This window comes from Leopardus geoffroyi, chromosome B3 (assembly GCF_018350155.1).
Source record: "Leopardus geoffroyi isolate Oge1 chromosome B3, O.geoffroyi_Oge1_pat1.0, whole genome shotgun sequence".
In the NCBI taxonomy this organism is placed as follows: Eukaryota; Metazoa; Chordata; class Mammalia; order Carnivora; family Felidae; genus Leopardus; species Leopardus geoffroyi.
Window position 1 is genome coordinate 80,896,435 of NC_059337.1, and position 18,024 is coordinate 80,914,458.

General features: G+C 33.8%; 1 protein-coding gene across 4 annotated transcripts in view; it reads right to left on the reverse strand.

Annotated features, from left to right (window-relative positions):
* Positions 1–18,024, reverse strand: part of STRN3 (striatin 3) — a 104,817-nt gene that overhangs the window by 37,461 nt on the left and 49,332 nt on the right. For all 4 annotated transcript variants that reach the window (XM_045450615.1, XM_045450612.1, XM_045450614.1 and 1 more), the window contains exons 2-7: positions 16,904–17,007; positions 16,182–16,255; positions 11,658–11,739; positions 9,185–9,358; positions 4,974–5,103; positions 2,379–2,520 (exon numbers count right to left, since the gene is read on the reverse strand). In XM_045450615.1, coding sequence (XP_045306571.1) covers positions 2,379–2,520; positions 4,974–5,103; positions 9,185–9,358; positions 11,658–11,739; positions 16,182–16,255; positions 16,904–17,007 — 706 coding nt within the window. The remainder of the gene's footprint in view (positions 1–2,378; positions 2,521–4,973; positions 5,104–9,184; positions 9,359–11,657; positions 11,740–16,181; positions 16,256–16,903; positions 17,008–18,024) is intronic.

Sequence of the window (18,024 nt, forward strand, 5' to 3'; positions counted from 1 at the left end):
TTCAAAATTTGATATATCTGAGCAGATTTCTGACATACAAAGTAACATATTATCCACTGTGGGTATGTACTGGGTTATGTTTCATTAGGATACATTACTTATTAAAAACAAACCAAAAAAATACTAAAAAATTGCCTTTACCCAATAATTTAAATCTCAAAACCACCACCTTCCCATTTAAGTAAATTCAAATTTAAGCAAATGAGTTAAATAAACGTTATGTCTGTATATCCATCCTCTTTGTTTTAGAAAAACTGAATATAAAACCTGTTGAGTAGAAAAGATAAATTCAGAAACACTGCAAAGATCCTTTGACAGTTTTCATTTGTTAAGGAAAGAAACTGCCTAAACCATTTTGTTCTTTTCCTTCTAAAGAACTTAAAATGCTTTAAAGATGTTTCAGTCTCATCTGGAAGGAAGAAACTTTCAGTTACTTCCATTTACACAGAGATTCAGGTCACTCAAATATTAATAGTAAAAGTAAATAACATTTTATAGTTATCATTCACTATTTAGGCCTGCTCCTCAAACTGCAAAAGTCTTTGGAAAGAAGGACCATCAACTGTAAACAATATGGTACTTCATTATTAAAGAAATAATGCCATTTTATAAAAATTAAATTCCCCAAATTTTTGTATGTTTTTGACTAATAAACTTCCAGCAATTTTAGGTGAAGAAAGCAGGAATGATGATGTGCCAAGATTTAGCTATACAGATCTTCGAAAACTGATTGTTATCTTTAATGAAAATAATCTAAATATTCCTCAGTAAAACCCCAATTAAATAATGGAACATATTGACAAAATATTATGAAGCTATTAAAACTGCTGTTGCAGAAGAACAATTTATAAGTGAAAAGTGTGGGTTATAAATCAGCACTCAGCAAAATCCTTTGTTAAATAAAGATAAATATACATATATAAATGTTAACCATGATTCTCTCTACATAGTGGCATTATAGGTAATTTTTAATTTCTTCTTCATGTGTCTGTGGGTTCTAAACCTGAAATATACATGTTATAAAATAATTATATATATATCATTTAAATGTATTTATATAATTATAAAATAACCTGCGAAAAAAACCCAGTACTTTATAAACTACTAGAAAAAAAAAAAAAAAAATAGGTATCTCCAACACTTGAATGGGTTGCACAAAGAAGCTTAACAAAAACTTTAATACTTTTACCATGTCTCCTGAGCAAGGCTAATTCTTAAGAAAAGTAAACTAGAATATAGCCATTTTCAAGTAAGTACAGAAATGTATAATCAAAGACTATAAAGTAATTCTGAAGTTTTTTCTTATTTTCAACTAATGTGCCTCTTTCCACTTAGAAGAAGAGGTAAGTGAAGGTCTGAAACAATGCTTGAGAATTATAAACAGTAAGAAAGCTGGCAACAAAATCCAGATTTTTAAGCGCTTCAAATTGTTATCTGGATAGTTAACAATTATCTTACCTATGAAATTTTATTTCTTCTATTAGCCATATTGGTTCAATATATAAATACAACATTTTTAATAACGTGTTTCCCATCACCAAAGTAGTTTTTAAGTATTTAGTGCTAATTCCTCATGCAAATAGCTAAGCAACTTTGGTGTTTGACTGAAATATGCGTTAATGTACACAGTAACCTTTTCCGATAAAGCTCTGTAAACACAATGTGTGTTCTACCTGCCAGATAACATGCTTGTATTAAAAGCTGATTAAATGAACAACATATTGGACCTCAGGTTATTATCTTAATATAATTTTTACACTTTTATTTTACTTTCTAATGAGGTTTTCAACCCTGTATAAATAGAAAACTTTTCTTTCAGTTATGGCTGAATTATTATTAGCATTACATATCATTCCCAAAGGCTAGGCCCTAATATATGCATACTAAATACTGTATGTAATAAAGTTTAATACCTTCACTAAACCTTGTTCAACATAAAGCTATAATTAAGGATTAGTAGCTTTATTACTTTCTAGTAATAAGTCAGATAATATTATATAGGCATAACAAAAAGAGTTAAGTCTTCTTTAAACCTAGATACATTGCCAAATTAAATAATGGGAATGTTTAAAAGTATATACATGCATGGTTTTTTTTAATCTGCTAAAAAGAAAGGAACTGAATTTATTTCACCTTTAAATCAATAAGCTTCAAAAATCAAAATTTACCAAAAAGTATATATTAAACATAATTTTGTCACCAAACCTGAATAAATTGGTGCAGAACACCCTGAAATTATTCACTACCACTTCTCCTTGCTCTTGCTTAACCGCTACCATACATTCAAATACTCACATTCCACATATAATATTTAATAGCAATATATCTTTAAGAGCTAGATATTATCCCACCCCCATATTTTTTTTTTATCAACTTACCCCATTCTGTGCCATCCCCTGAACTCCGTGCTTCTCCAGCTCCTTCACCATCTTCAGCAGTCACTAAAAAATCAAATTCTTTCAGTGCTTCCTCAGTATCAGGATCATCAGTTAGGTCAGCAGCTAAACCTTCATTACCTATCTGTAAATGGAACATAAGCCAAAAATTATTTTTATCCTAGATTTTAAAGGGGTCCTTTATATGTTTTTAACACCATTAACTTTATTTTTTTAATATAATTTATTGTCAAATTGGCTAACATACAGTATGTACAGTGTGCTCTTGGTTTTGGGGGTAGATTCCCGTGATTCATCGCTTCCATACAACACCCAGTGCTCATTCCAACAAGTGCCCTCCTCAATGCCCATCACCCATTCCCCTCCCCACCCATCAACCCTCAGTTTGTTCTCTGTATTTAAGAGTCTCTTATGGTTTGCCTCCCTCCCCCCCTGTTTGTAACTACTTTTCCCCCTTTCCTTCCCCCCCATGGTCTTGTTAAGTTTCTCAAATTCCACATATGAGTAACACCATTAACTTTATATTTATACTCCCATTTTTAAATTACTTAAATACACAAAATTTTAGTTTTTGCATGTAGTTCACCAATCACAGATTGTACCCTATATAAATGGTTAAAGCACCATGTGAAGATTACTGTTAAGATGTGATGCAAGTAATGTGGTAGTACAAAATCGTTAAAATACTAAGCAAGAATATTTAAATCCTTTAATTATAAGATTCACAATTACCCTATTTATAGACCTATGCAATCACTTATATTCTGATACACTGTGTTGAACTGATTTCACTCACTGAGAAGTGCCTACGGATTCTATTATTCACAGGGATATGGCATAGCTAAGAAGGATATTAACTGATCTTAGGTCAATAGCTGTGATAATAACAGTGCTATGCATCCCAGTGGGAAAAAAACAAACAAAACGAAAAAAGGGAAAGGATCAAAATCTCTATTCACCCGTGTTACACACATGAAATGTGACAGAAACACTGAGAACTGCAATTACAGCATGGCAACTTTTTTTGAGGAAAGCTGGCATTTTCCCCACATTACTTAATATCCCAAGGAACCAAAACTTAACCTATCCACTTTTTTTTTTTTTTTAACATACTTGAAGTATTCTCGGGGTGACTGGGTGGCTCAGTCAATTAAGTGTCTGACTCTTGACTTAGGCTCAGGTCTCACAGTTCAGATAGAGCCCTGTGCTGGGCTCTCTAAGTGTGAAGCCTGCTTGGGATTCTCTCTCTCTCCCTCTGCCCCTTCCCTGCTCATGCTCTCTCCCTCTCTCAAAAATAAATAAGCATTAAAAAAAATATATACTACTATGATAATTCAAAAATGGATCGTCTAATTTGCTTATATTTATAGTTAAATCACATCACTGATCAAATAGATAATCCAGTTTCCTAGGTTACGAGCAAAAGTAAATTTTTATTAATCCTTACCAAAAAACAAGAATGTGAACACACATATTCACAATCCATAGTTTACTCCCTCATCCAGAGTGGGAGTATCCCCACTGTAACTTGAGTTAATTTATCATGTGTTTTACTGCACATGAAGAGTCAGACTTCAGCAGTGACTGTTAACTGTAGCAGCAGTGGAGAGAGGGTTCCTGGTTATTTTTTTTTAAAGTTTCAAACCACCAACTAGTTCTATAAAAACAGACCCTTTATGGCTAGTTAGTGAATGATACACCAAATAATAATTTCTACTACATGTAGGTAATAGTAACAGCTGACTATATATAAAACTTTCATGTGATATGATAAAATAAAAAATGATCAATCACTCTAATGTAACTTAAGACATCTTGAAAATTTCTATTCCAAATAGAATAGATTTTTTTTTTCCCAAGGAGAGCAACATGTTCTTTTATTGATGCAAGTACGTCCAGTCACACCAACAACTGACATCCTGTGTTATGGTACAGCTTTGTACTCAGAGTTCATCTCAAAATACCAAAACATCATAAGGTGTGTATCAAATTGGGAAAATAAAGTAGCAAACATAGACACTGTATCAGGTGGGTACTAGGACTGATGACCCAGTGGAGTGCACACTGACATGAAAGCTCCTTAACGTTGTATTCCAAATATATATTCTCAAGTTTTTAGCCTTTCTGTATCTCAAATACATAAAGTATTATGTACTACCAAGATACAATATGTACTATCTAGAACATCTGAAACGTGCAAAAACACTGTGACAATACAGTATAAATAATCTTGTTCCACCCAGGGCTGAGGGCGACGTCCATATTGGATTGGGGAGCCACCCCTTCCTGGGGCCTCACCTCCACATCTCCAGGCTCTCCTAGGAAGCTTTGGGAATTAGCAACTAACTGACCCATCCTCACTTGGGCATCTCGGCTGCAGGCTCCTGGGAAGCCAGGCATACGGAGAGAAACAAGGGTGAGTAGTTCTGAATCTGCTTGTGCAGAATGAAAGCCCTGCTGTGAGGGAGAGAGAATCAAAGCAGATGGCCCACCTCTGGCTTTTGAGGGATCAGGACTTGCCCTCCCACAGCCACAGTGTGTGTATTAGCTAATAAAAATTAAAAAATGAGTTCCTACTTTGTGTTTATTCATCCGATGTTTATCTTTTCCTTCTGGGATGCCTTCAATCATGTCATTTTCCTCTTCTTCATCACTGTCATCAGCATTTTCTAAAAAATTGAATGTCTCAAGAACATCACCAGAGGGCCTGTCAAAGGGGAAAAAGATGAATCCAGATATTCCAATGGTTAATTCTAACATTTCTTTCTGGTTCCTATTTTAAAACAGTACTTGAAAGTAGTACAGAGGGGCCCCTGGGTGGCTCAGTCAGTTAAGTGTCCAACTTTGTCTCAGATCATGATCTTACAATTCGTGAGCTTGAGCCCTGGGTTGGGCTATGCACTGACAGCTTGGACCCTGGAGCCTGCTTCAGGTTCTGTGTCTCCCTCTCTCTCTCTCTGCCCCTCCTCTGCTTGTGCTCTTTCTCATAAATTTAAAAAAAATAAAAGGAAGGAAAGTAGTATAAAGATTCAAATGATAACCTACTTATAATGTAACGCCTAAGTACTCTACCCAAGAAAAGATTGTTTTCTGGCTCAAGTAAAAGTGATTAAGTTTTTCCAATGTTTACTGTCCAAAATATTTTTGAGTAATTACTGTATCAAAATAAAATCACATAGTGATAGACACTCAAATGTGCTATTATTTCTCAAAATAAAGCCATCACAAGCAAGCAATTTAAACTTAGCATTTCTTTTTTTCTTTTTCTTTTTTTAAGTAAGCTCCATGCCCAACATGGGGTTTGAACTCACAACCCTAAGAGTCACATGCTCTACTGACTGAGCCAGCCAGGTGCCCCTAAACTTAGCATTTCTTAAAGTTTTACAACCTCTTGTAGCTTGGCCCAAATATTTGAAGACTAAAACCTGCCCAGATTTAAAGTTATGGGGTAAATCAGACATAGATATTCCAATCCATTTCACAGATATTCTTACCTAGAAAACAGGATTTTTAATATACTAAAGAAATACTTTCAAGTCTTTCAGAACCATTTGTGTACTAGGTAATAGTGATAATTTATTTTTATCTATCTACAAACTCATTCTTTAAGCTATAATCTGAGTTCCTCTTCTATTTACAAAAGAAGTTTTTAAAAAGCTTTTTAAATGTCTAACAACACAGCAAGAGAATGGTGGAAATTTCAGCTCAACACAGCCTCTCACAAAAAAAGTCTCTGTTCTTCCATTAACTACATGACTGAATTTGGCCAAGTCACTTAAACCTTTTAGCCTCAGTTTCTTTACCTGTAAACTGTTTGGGTTGAACTAGATGATCTTTGGGTACCAAAAAGAATAATCTAAAATTTGGAGTTTTTTTCCCCCCTCCCTGATTGTTTCTAAGGATACAATATAATTCAGACTATTTTTTAATAGCCCTTTAACATGGCATAGATTTTAACAGGTCTACTATACTCTGCCTGTTCCAGCACATTGTTTAAGGGCCTGCATAAAAACTGAATGTAGTTAAGAGATGGTTTGTCCAAATACAAATTAGTAAAGACAAACAAAAAACTACCACAATAACAGAACATATACTTTTCAGCTCAACATTTACTGTAACTCTTAACATTTGGGGATTAAATGAAAGGCAAAATGATAGTTGACAAAATTGGTACATTAATAGCAGAAAAATAGAAAATAGTATATTGAAGACCTGAGAATTCTGTTTTGAACTTTGACAAACGAAGCAGTGCTGTCCCTTGGAGAGAAATTTCTGTCTCTAAAGTGAAACTCATGTTTTAGGTTTTTAGAATTGTTTTTGATCACAGCAATATATGTGCATGGCTTTATAAGACAAATAGAACACAATCCATAAAAGGAAAATGATGAATCCAACTTCCCAAAATTAAAAACTTTGTTCTTTGAAAGACACTGTTAAGAGAATTTAAAGAGAAGCCTATAGATTGAGAGAAAATATTTGCAAGTCACATATCTGATGAAGGACCTGTGTCCAGAACATATAAAGAACACTTAAATGTTAACAGTAACAAAACAATAAAAATGGGAAAATTACTCAAATAGACACTGTATCAAAAAGATACATGAATAGCATAAACTGATACTCAACATCATTAGTCTTTAGGAAAATGAAAATTACATCTACAAGGTCTGAGACTTTACTACTTGCATGCTAGTATGCTGTTTATGTTGAGATGTTTCTTTCTGGCATTCATGATGGTGGCCTTTGCTTTTTTGTTTTTCTTTGAGAGAGAGAGAGCGTGAACAGGGGAGAGGGGCAGAGGGAGACAGGGACAGAGAGAAAGAGAGAGAAAGAGAATTGTAAGCAGGCTCCATGCTGAGCATAGGGCCTGACGCAGGGCTCAATCCCACAACCCTGGGATCATGACCTGAGCCAAATCAAGAGTGGATCGCTCACCCAACTTTGTATGGATCTTTTATAAATTAATTTTATAGTGTAATTGGGAAGAATCCTTTCTGTCTGGAAACACCCTTGGAAATACATGCTGTACTATATTCCAGCAAATTTTCTTTTATTACTATTTTAATAATCTGTAAGATAATTTTACCTGTTCTTTCTGAAATTCCTAGTCAGATGTTGGCGCTGCTGGAGTGATCTATGAATTTTCCTACCTTTTCAGTTCCATTTCCTCTCTTCCCTTTTTTATTTTTGGGGGTGGGAGGTGATTCTTCAATCTTATCTTCCAAGTTTTACATAGAAATTATTTCTATGACACCTTTTAATTTCTATTAGCTTTAAGATGAATCTTTTAAAAAAACATCCCACCAGGGTGCCTACGTGACTCAGATGGTTAAGCACCTGACTCTTGATTTCAGCTCAGATCATGATCTCATGGTTTGTGGGTTTGGGCCCTGCATTGGACCCCGTGTTGGCAGTGTAGAGCCTGCATGAGATTCTCTCCCCCTCTCTCTCTGTCCTTCACCCACCCTCATGTGCTCTCTTACTCTCAAAATAATAGAATAGAATAGAATAGAATAGAATAGAATAGAATAGAATAGAATAGAATAGAATAGAAGAACATCCTATTTGTTTTGTAGATGTATTATCTTCTCTCAGTCTTTTTAGAAAAGTAATTATGGTTTTGAAACTCTTCTACTCTCTGTTTTCTGAGTTTCTTTTTTTTGTTTGTTTCCTTTGGTCTCTACTTACTGTATTAAAGTCTTTCCTAAATGTTCACATTTAAAAGTGAAGCACCAAAAGGCTAGCTGTATGAACTGTGTACATGGGCATGGCTTCCCAAGCAGCTGGCTTCACTTTTGCATGATAGGACAGAGGCTCACCATTTCATTGGCAGATCCCAATTGTCAGGATCATTAGGACTATTAATGTAATAAATTTCAACATCTCCCCAGGAAGGGATATCAGACCCGCTGCCAACATACCAGATGCTGAATACTTGAAGCATCTCACAGGGAATCTCACTGCTTAGCTGGAGACTGAGATAATCCTCCTGTTTCCAGTTCAGGAAAATCTACCCTAAGTTGCTTTATTTCTGAAGAAATCAGAAATCACTGGTTCAACTTCACTGAAAATATACCACCATTGGTGGAAGTGTGTTCCGTGAGCTATAGAGGATAAAAGAGGGGCACACAGCCTAATGTGGGGCTCGAACTCATGAACCATGAGATCATGACCTGAGCCAAGATCAAGAGTCGGAGGCTCAAGTGACTGCACTACCCAGGTGCCCCAGTGAGATGATGAATTTTTTTAAACTAATATTGTGGTGATGGCTGAGTGAGTCTGAATATCCTAAAAACAAACTATATACTTTAAATGGCAGAAATGTATAGTGTGTGAATTTTATCTTAGTAAAGACATTTAATTTTAAAAAGTATAACTGGTGATTTTCTAAGCCCAAATATAATGCAAAACCTTGTTTCTTTCACACTAGTGTGTATATAACCATTGCTATTCTAGTTACAGAGTACCAATATAATTTACTGAAAATACCCTAGCAAAATTTTAAAATCATGATGTTAAAATAGCTCAGAACTGCAAGAAATCACTCTCAAATTTAAATTTAGCACCTATTTCAGAACTATAGCCATTCTCTTGGCATCAAAACTTAAAACAGGTCAATTTTAAAAAGCATCTAAGCTAAACTTTATTTGCCTCTATTACCATGTACAAGGAAAAAGTCTTTAAATGTGAATTCTACCTGCTTTAAAAATTATTACCCTAGTAGTAACAAGAAGTTAAAGAGATTCATAATTCCCATTATATAAACAGTGTGAACCTACAGATCATACCTTTTGATTTCTTGTCCTTTTTGCTTAGGAGATTCACCTCCATTCAGGATCTGTTCTAAGTTCTTTGTTTCTACTGATCCATTTGGTTCTGAACTGGATAGTCCAAGTAATGACCTTACCCGCTGAGATCGGACATCTAATATTGTATCTGTGTAACCTACTTCCTGAAGATATCTGTTAAGAGAAAATTTAAAATATTAGATCCCATATATTAACACCTACAAACCTGTTAACTCAAAAATCACATCAAGCAATGACTGATCAAGGAAAAAACCCACAACCCTGTAAAATATGATCCTCCTTTGCCTCAAAACTTTCTTCTCTATACACTAGTTCCAATTCTAAGAGAACAAAGCCAATTACAAACAGAAATTTAATTAAGAAAGCATACAGGATGGCTAATGCTAATTAAGGGCCAATTATCTTGAAGCTTAAAAAACTCTAGAACCTTAAAAAACTTTTAGGAAGTGATGATATATGCTATTAAAAGAAAAAAAAAAAAAAGTCCACAAAGTGGACCTCAGAATAGTGACATGCTAAGTTTAAACCTAGGTTCTTAGCCAGAGGATGATGGACGGGTTAGTTCTCCCTCTAGGATCTAAAACCTCATGGTACTGAAACTTTCTGTATATTTAATCTAGGATCCAAGGTAAGACTGGAAAAGAAAGGGACCAGATTCTGACATAAATATAGATAATGGGTCGTGAATGGTTTTGTATGATAAAGAATTTCTTCTTAAAGTATTTGACAGGCTAAGGAAGGATGTTAAACAGGAGCCTTACACAATATGCAAAAGAACAAACAATTTTTAGCTGAAAATCAATAGCAGGGAGACTGGTTAGGACACTAACACAGCAAGAAATAAAACTGAAGAGAATAAACATGAGAAATAAAAGCAAGATACAATTGTAGAGACCTGGTGCACAAATACATATGGCAGTAGAATGAAAGAAGATATAAGAATTTTAGAAAATTTTCAGGTTTCTAGCTTGGATGGTTGGATGGTGGTTCTATTCAATGAAATGAAGAATAAAGAGTCCGGGTCTGGTTTATAGGGTGTCTATCCATAATCACGTAGTAGTGAAGAAAGTGACATTAGGCACAATAATAAGAAAGGTCAAAGCTCAGAAGAGTTTGGACTCAGCATCTAGATTTGGGAGTTATCAGTGTTTGATGGTATTTAAACCCATGGATTTAAATGAAGTTACCCTGAGAAAAAGCTCTAGAACAGATAGCCTGGGACACAGAAACCTAAAGGGCTAAAAGAATAAGAGAAACTCAAAAAAAATTAAAAGAAAGTACTTGAGAAATAAGGGAGGAAATGGTAGCATAGAGTTAAGAATTCAAAATACAATGGTTAATGCCTTATGTGTCCAAAAGATCAAATAGGAACAAAAAAGTTCTCTTAACTATGTCTGTGAGTAGCTTCAGTGGAGTATCACAATGGAAAACAGAGTACACAGTTGACAAATGAACATGCAAGATTACAGAGATAAATTACTCACAGAGAAAGGAGAGACAAAATATTAATCCAGGCAATAAGACTAGGCTTTTATAAGAGAAATACTGTACAACTGATTTTGCTATAGCTATTGGACTCTTCTAAAAACCGCAATTCTCTTTTTGGGGGGAACAACTGCAATCACACTCTAACCATGTGGTCTGAATGAGCAGACAAAATCTCACACAATCCAGGTAAAAACACTTGACTCAGAGTCATTTATTTCATCAAGTTAAGCCAATTCTGACTAAAACAGACTAAAACAGTAAGATATGTCACACAATTACTTTTTTTAATGTTTTATTTATTTGTTTTGAGAGAGAAAGAGAGAAAGCACGAGCAGGGGATGGGCAGACAGAGAAGGAGAGAGAGAATCCTAAGCATTGCCAGCACAGAGCCCAATGTGGGGCTCAGTCCTACAAGCCGTGAGATCATGACCTAAGCTGAGATCAAGAGTCAGATGCTCAATAGACTGAGCCACCCAGGTTCCCCGCCACAGAATTACTTCTAATAATACAGCAAAGAATTAAATTATCAAAAAGCTTCCTCAAAAATTCAAGTAGAAGTAGGATTTGGCAAGCCACTTATGAAAGGTTTCAGGTTACCAGCTAAATTCCTTCTATAAACCAGTCACAGTCCCACTTAAAACCAAGTACATGAATTCTGCAATAACAGGAATGGGAGTATCTACAAGTATGAACTCTGTATTGTTTTTCTTCTGGCCTTCCAGCCATCCAGCGTTTATGACATTCTACACGACAAATAGAAAACATCACCCTGAGCAGTGTCCAAAGGAACATTCATAGGATACCAACTTTAAAAAGATCCAATAGTCAAAAGAAACAAGAAAGCAATAAAAACTATACACACTGTCCTATTATCATCAAATAATTTTTTACTTGCAAAGTTACTGAACATAAGCATTTGCATACCTAGATCCTTAAAGAAAGCTGAAAATGAACTATTACTTACTGTCTTAACAGTTGTCTGCCTTGCTTCCACGTTAACTGGCTATTCTGAGGTGCTGTGGGAGCTTCTGTGTCTTTGGTTTCTTCTAAAAATTAACACATACACAAAATAGACAATTTCACACACAGCATTTCCACTCTTGAAAATATTGCCAAAGTTCTCTCAGGGATAAATTCCCATAACAAAATAACTGAATGTTTTATAAATGATAGAAGTAAATTAACAACTACTGAGTATTTACAGTCATTTTAAATGTGTTTATCCCAATAAACAAAACACTCAGGTACAACCTGCCTTGTTTTAAAACTGGGAAACCTAAGAGTACATTAACTATTCTACAAGGGATTCAAAAACCAAAAACTCAGGCTTTGAAATGATTTCATTTCAGTGATTTCAATATTTATTGAAAAAAAAATTTTTTTAACTATCAGAATTCTGCTGGGTTGATGGGTTCAAAATTAAAAAGCTACGTTTAATATTTACTTAAGCTATTCAAAATCAACACTGTTAAAACTATTCAATGACTTAATTTTGAGTCAAAATTAAAGGAAACTTTAAATCTTACTCGTAACACTTTATATAATTAATTTCATTGTTAGAACTAAAACCAGAAAATAGTTTCTACTATATGTAAAAGGTCATATTTTATTCTCAAATATGAGTATATGTACTAAGAGTTTAATAAATACTGTAATCTGAGGTGAGTTAAGCTCTCAATAAGTATCCCTAGTGAGAAATTTACAAATACTTATCAGCACTAATGATACTAAAGAAATATTTTCCTAAAAATTCCCATTATGAAAATAAGATAATGCAGACAACAGAGGTTCATAGAAGATCAGCCCTCACAATGAATGCTGAGAACCTTTAGCATGGCTCACAGTTGTCAGGTTCTTAGACTCCTCAGAGTCATGAAAAGAAAAACTTACTGGCAGTTAATTCAAATATTCCCTGCCTTACTTCTCTAACTGTAACAATTCCATTATTTACACCTTCTCATTCCTCCCCTGAACAGAGAGAACTTCTAAGATTTCTAGAAATATTTCATCTTAATAGCTCCTTTACTTGTTTATATATTTCATCTATTTATACAATTTTGTTTGCTGTTAAATCATGTATAATATATAATCACTGGAGAAAAAAATACATTCTTTAAGTTTATTTATTTATTTTGAGAGAGAGAGAGAGAGCGAGAGCGCGCGAGCGAGCACATAAGTGGGGAAGGGGCAGAGAAAGAAGGAGAGAGAGAAAATATCCCGCAGGTCAGCAATGTCAACTAGAGCCTGATGCGGACCTCAAACCCAGGAACTGTGAGATCATGACCTGAGCAGAAACCAAGAGACAGATGCTTAACTTACTGAGCTATCCAGGTGCTCCAAAAAAATACTTTTGTAAAAAGAACTACAACGCCCCAAATCCTATCATTAAAATTGTTAGTACTTGAGACTTTATCATTCCCATTTTTCATCTCAAAATACATACATAAACTTCTCCTTTCCTTAAAAATGGGGCAAGGCACCAATGTGTATACTGTCCTATAAAGCTGCTTTTGACACCTAACATATTTGAACATTCTCTTGATGTCAATGAACACAGATTAATATTACATAAAATGATCACACAGTATTCCACAGAAAGTATATGCCTATTTAATTTAACCAGTCCACTAATGTTGACATTAGTTTCTACCTTTCATTATGATAAATAATTTTTCAATAGATATCCTTGAAGTACACCAAAAGCATATATACAGCTCAAAGAATTTTTTAACACATCAATGTAATCAGTTCCTAGATGAATAAACAAAACATTAGTAGTGTCCCAAAAGCTTTCCTTGTACCTTCCTGCAGTCACTAGACAGTTCTATAAGAGTATCAATACTATCCTGATTTATAAACATTAGATTAATTTTTAAATTTGATACACATGAGATCATTTATATCATTTTTCAGTGTTATGTTACCAGTCCATGTTGTCAGGTGTAGTTACAGCTTTTTCACTTTTGTTGCTAAATAGCATTCCATTATGCTAAAATCACACATTACATGTATCCATTCTAATACCGCAGGTCATTCAAGCTGTTTCCAGATTTTTACTACAAGACACTATAAGCATTCTTATACAAGCCTTATGATGAGCACACGTATGCATTTTAAGAAGTAGAGTATGTAGACTGGAATTACTGGGCTTCAGAGCATGCCGCTATGGCTATGTTCCCTTTAGTCTTACTGGCAAACTACTTTCAGAGCAGTTCTATCAATCTGCAATCCCAACACCAGTAGATTTGGTTGTTCTATATCCTCATTTAGACTTGACCTTTTTTTTTTTTTTGTCTTTTCCATTTTAATTTAGCCATTCTGATAGGTGTCTAATTGTATGTACTGTACTTTGGTTGTATTTCCTCAATAACAAATAACATTGAGCATCATTTCATACACTTATTGGTCACTTAGATATCTTCTCTTATGGGTTGCTTTTTCTTTTGCCTATTTTCCTACTGTCATAGATTTTTCCCCCCTAAATACACAAAAAAGCTCTTTACATATTTAGATACAACCCCTTCTATAGGGTTAGGTTTAGGCCATATATATACATATTACTGAGACATAAGTATAAAAACGTGTATCATACTTCTGTCAAGACAATATTTTATATTTTGATTTATTTTTGGGTATATAAAAGGCAACACTAATTTGTTTAATGGTTATCTCGATCTATACTTTGAAGTAATTTTAACCGATTTTGTTTGTATGTTATATATTGTCCATCACTTCATTGCTCCCCGCCCCCACACTAAACACTGTGAATAGTTTTTCTACATCAATAAAGAAAATCTACTCTATTAAATATTGCTTCCCATAAATAAAACACCTGAATGTCATTTTATTCCTCATTTTGAGGAAGTTTTAAAACTTAAAACTTAAGTTTATACAGATAAAAACAAGTCTGTTTTTAGCAGGCAGCAGACACTTATCTGCTAATGATTTGTTCTACACACACTATTGCACTGAAACCAGCTAGCCAATTCTGACTGGCTCCAGGAACAATGTGGCTGCAACTAGCCTCCTTCCTCACATTTACGCAGACCAAGTTAGGGGGACAGCCCTTGAGTCAGAAAGTGAATACTTATTTTCTCAATATTCTAGCCATATTAGAAAGAAAAAGATTCAAAGAAAAGCTCCAGATTCATTAACTTCTATGAAGCCACCCCACTCCCTCTAACTGCAGTAAGACTACTGTAGTCAACACAGCCCAAAATATATAGACCTTCCATCTTTTTATTTTTTATTGTTGCTTTTCCAAGGATGAGGCATAATATTATTCCCTACTGTCAAAGTGAACCTTCACCATCACTGAAAAGCTAGATCAAAGGAAACCCATGCTGCTGATATGTTGGTCTCTTTATTTTAAAATATAGATACCAACAACTTGAAGACATAATAAATGATAAAACCGGTAAGTGTAAAAAATTAAATTGTGTATGAAGTGTTTCTGCCAAGTCCTAAGTACTTAATATTAAGTATTTAATATTAACATTAAACTAAAAACCAATTAATTTTTTAAAATTTACTCTGCCACCTAACAAAAAAAACCAACCTCCATATCTAAGTTTTATCTTCCTTACCATATATGCTTTAACTTTATTAGATATGGTACAACTTTATTATAAAAGAAGAAAAACTGCATATCCAAATAAAGATACACTTTTTTCTTATCTTAGTAACCACCATCCAAGAACAGCATAGAATTCAATTTGAATGCACCATCAAAATGTATATGAGTTCTAAATATACCTGAGAAATAAGAAACTGATAACATTCCCAATATGCATAACATAAATCAAAGAATTCCTTATTCATTGTTAGATGTTTAGACTACCCACGTTGTAATCACGTAGAACCCTAAAGTTAACGTTAAACTGTTAGCTTTTTCCTATATCCAGCCATCTCTTCCAAGCATAATTGTTCATCAGATACTACTCTCACACTCATTATCTATTTAGTTTAGTGTAAAATGCAAGATTTGGTACAGAGCAAGATGAAGTGGAGAAGATTCTTTTCCTTCTCTTATTTGGCTACCTATGAGGTTTCCAAATTCAGTCAAATTTCCTATTTTAAGAATTAAACTATGGTAATCACAGCTTCTCCAGATAAAAAGAACTTTGTAATAATAAAAAGTAAACTTTTATAGAACGGGACAAGAATTATCTACAAGGGTAGAATTATTTCATTACCTTTCACTTCTGATACCAAAATGCACTCACAATTTTACATACATTTCAACACAAGGAAAACAGGATAAATAACCTCAGGATTTAGATATAGATACAACTATTTACTTTTATGCATTTATTATTTTCCCCAAAATATTAGGCATTATTACAGTGGTCAACCATCTAACTAACTAACCAATGCTATCGAAGCAAAATGAGGGTGAAGAAAACATGTCTGTTACAGAAAAATGAGCTTAAACCAATTTTTTTCTTGAACTGGGTCAGGAGAAGGTTAACAGAAGAATCCACTTTACCTGATTCAAAGGTTGGCATTTTCAAATCACCTTGGTTCAGTTCTGTGCCATATTTTAACTTGTGATATTTTGCCCTGAAAATTTAACAACAAATTGTTGAAAGAAAAAAATTTTTTCCTTTTCTACACAGTTAAGTAAATACTAGTATATATTTCTCTGATAACACAAAACATAATATGAATACCTGTTTTTTAAGCTTTACGGAAATTAGAGAAAAAAGTGTACTGCTATATAAGAAAAAAAATGTAAATGTAAAAAATGAAGACAAATTTTTTTCCTTATCTTTAAAGAAAAATAAAATTCCAAAACTTAGAATCTATAACAAAAGACATAATTTCAATTATAAATTTTTTTTCTAATGTTTATATATTTTTGAAGGAGAGGGAGACAGAGGGAGAGGGAGACAGAGAGAGAGGGAGACACAGAATCTGAAGCAGGCTCCAGGCTCTGAGCTGTCAGCACAGAGCCCAATGTGGGGTTTGAACTCACAAACTGTGAAATCATGACCTGAGCTGAAGTAGGACACTTAACCGACTGAGCCACCCACTGTTCAATTTTACAGATTTACATCTTTTCTATTCCCTTATAAGAATCAAATCCAAGTATCATCTTGTATTTGGGTCAGGGCTTCATACTTTCAGAGTATTTTCAAATACAATGCATACTGGTATAAAAGAGAATACTGTTCTACTTTGTATTATAAGAAAACGAGGCACACGTACCTTTCTTGTTTTAATGCATACTCTAACATCTTTATTCTTCTTACTAAATCCTTCTTCAAGTTTTCTTGTCCTTTTCTTTCTCCTTGCAAAAATGCTATCCGGGCCTAAAAATATAACAGGTTCATTTATTTTCATTTTTTTCCTAATGATACATTAAAAAAAAAAAAAACAATAAATAGTAACTTGTTCATGATGGCAAGTTTTAAAATTGATAGAGGCAGTCAACCAAACTTTGTTAGTAATACAGTTACTTTAAAAATCAATGACTATAAATCAGCTATCTGCTTAATCTTAAGGTCTCTAATGTTAACACTTTTTACATAATCATAAAAGGAAATTTTATACATAAAAACTGAACCTACTTCCTAACATACAAGTCACAAAAAACTAAAAAATACTATTCTCTTCATGGACACGAGACACAAAAACTTCCATGCTGTTCTGCTATCTTGGCTCCTCCCCAAATTATTATTTTTTTAAGTAAATATTTTCCCCCAAATGAGATGTTTGTTTCAAAAGACAGTAACATTACTTCAAAACCATTTTGCGTTCACAAAATACTTTAAAAATGTGTAATCTTTTCTATTCTACCCACCTACTCCAAATTGTTTCAATTCTTGAAACAGTAATACTAGAGTACTGCAAATAGTTTAAGTAAAGCCACTGTATGTTCAAAGAACTCATTACTTTCTGTTGTCATTTTTCTACTACGAGAGGGATTATTTTCTTTTCAACTGCCTTATTTTCTGTGAGAGTCAGCTTTAAAGAGCCTGGCATCTGTATGGAGACATTTGCCATTATGTACATAATTACAATAAAACTACCTTCCACAAGGGAGAGAATGCCCTTGCTGAGATGACCCATAGGTGTATTTATTAAGAAAAAGAAAGCTACTATTAGTAAGCTAAATTATAATTTATTTTTTAAAATTTCAGTGAACAAGAAATCAGAACAAATGAATTCAGCTAGATGATTTAACCCAGTAAGTTGGATCTGTTTTTCTATGATAGAAATACACTGGCCAGCAGACCAGCTAAATCAAATTGATTAATAAGAACATGTAAGTATTTAAATGTCCACTGCCATCAAAACAAGCTCTTCTCTATTACCCTTAAAAAAAA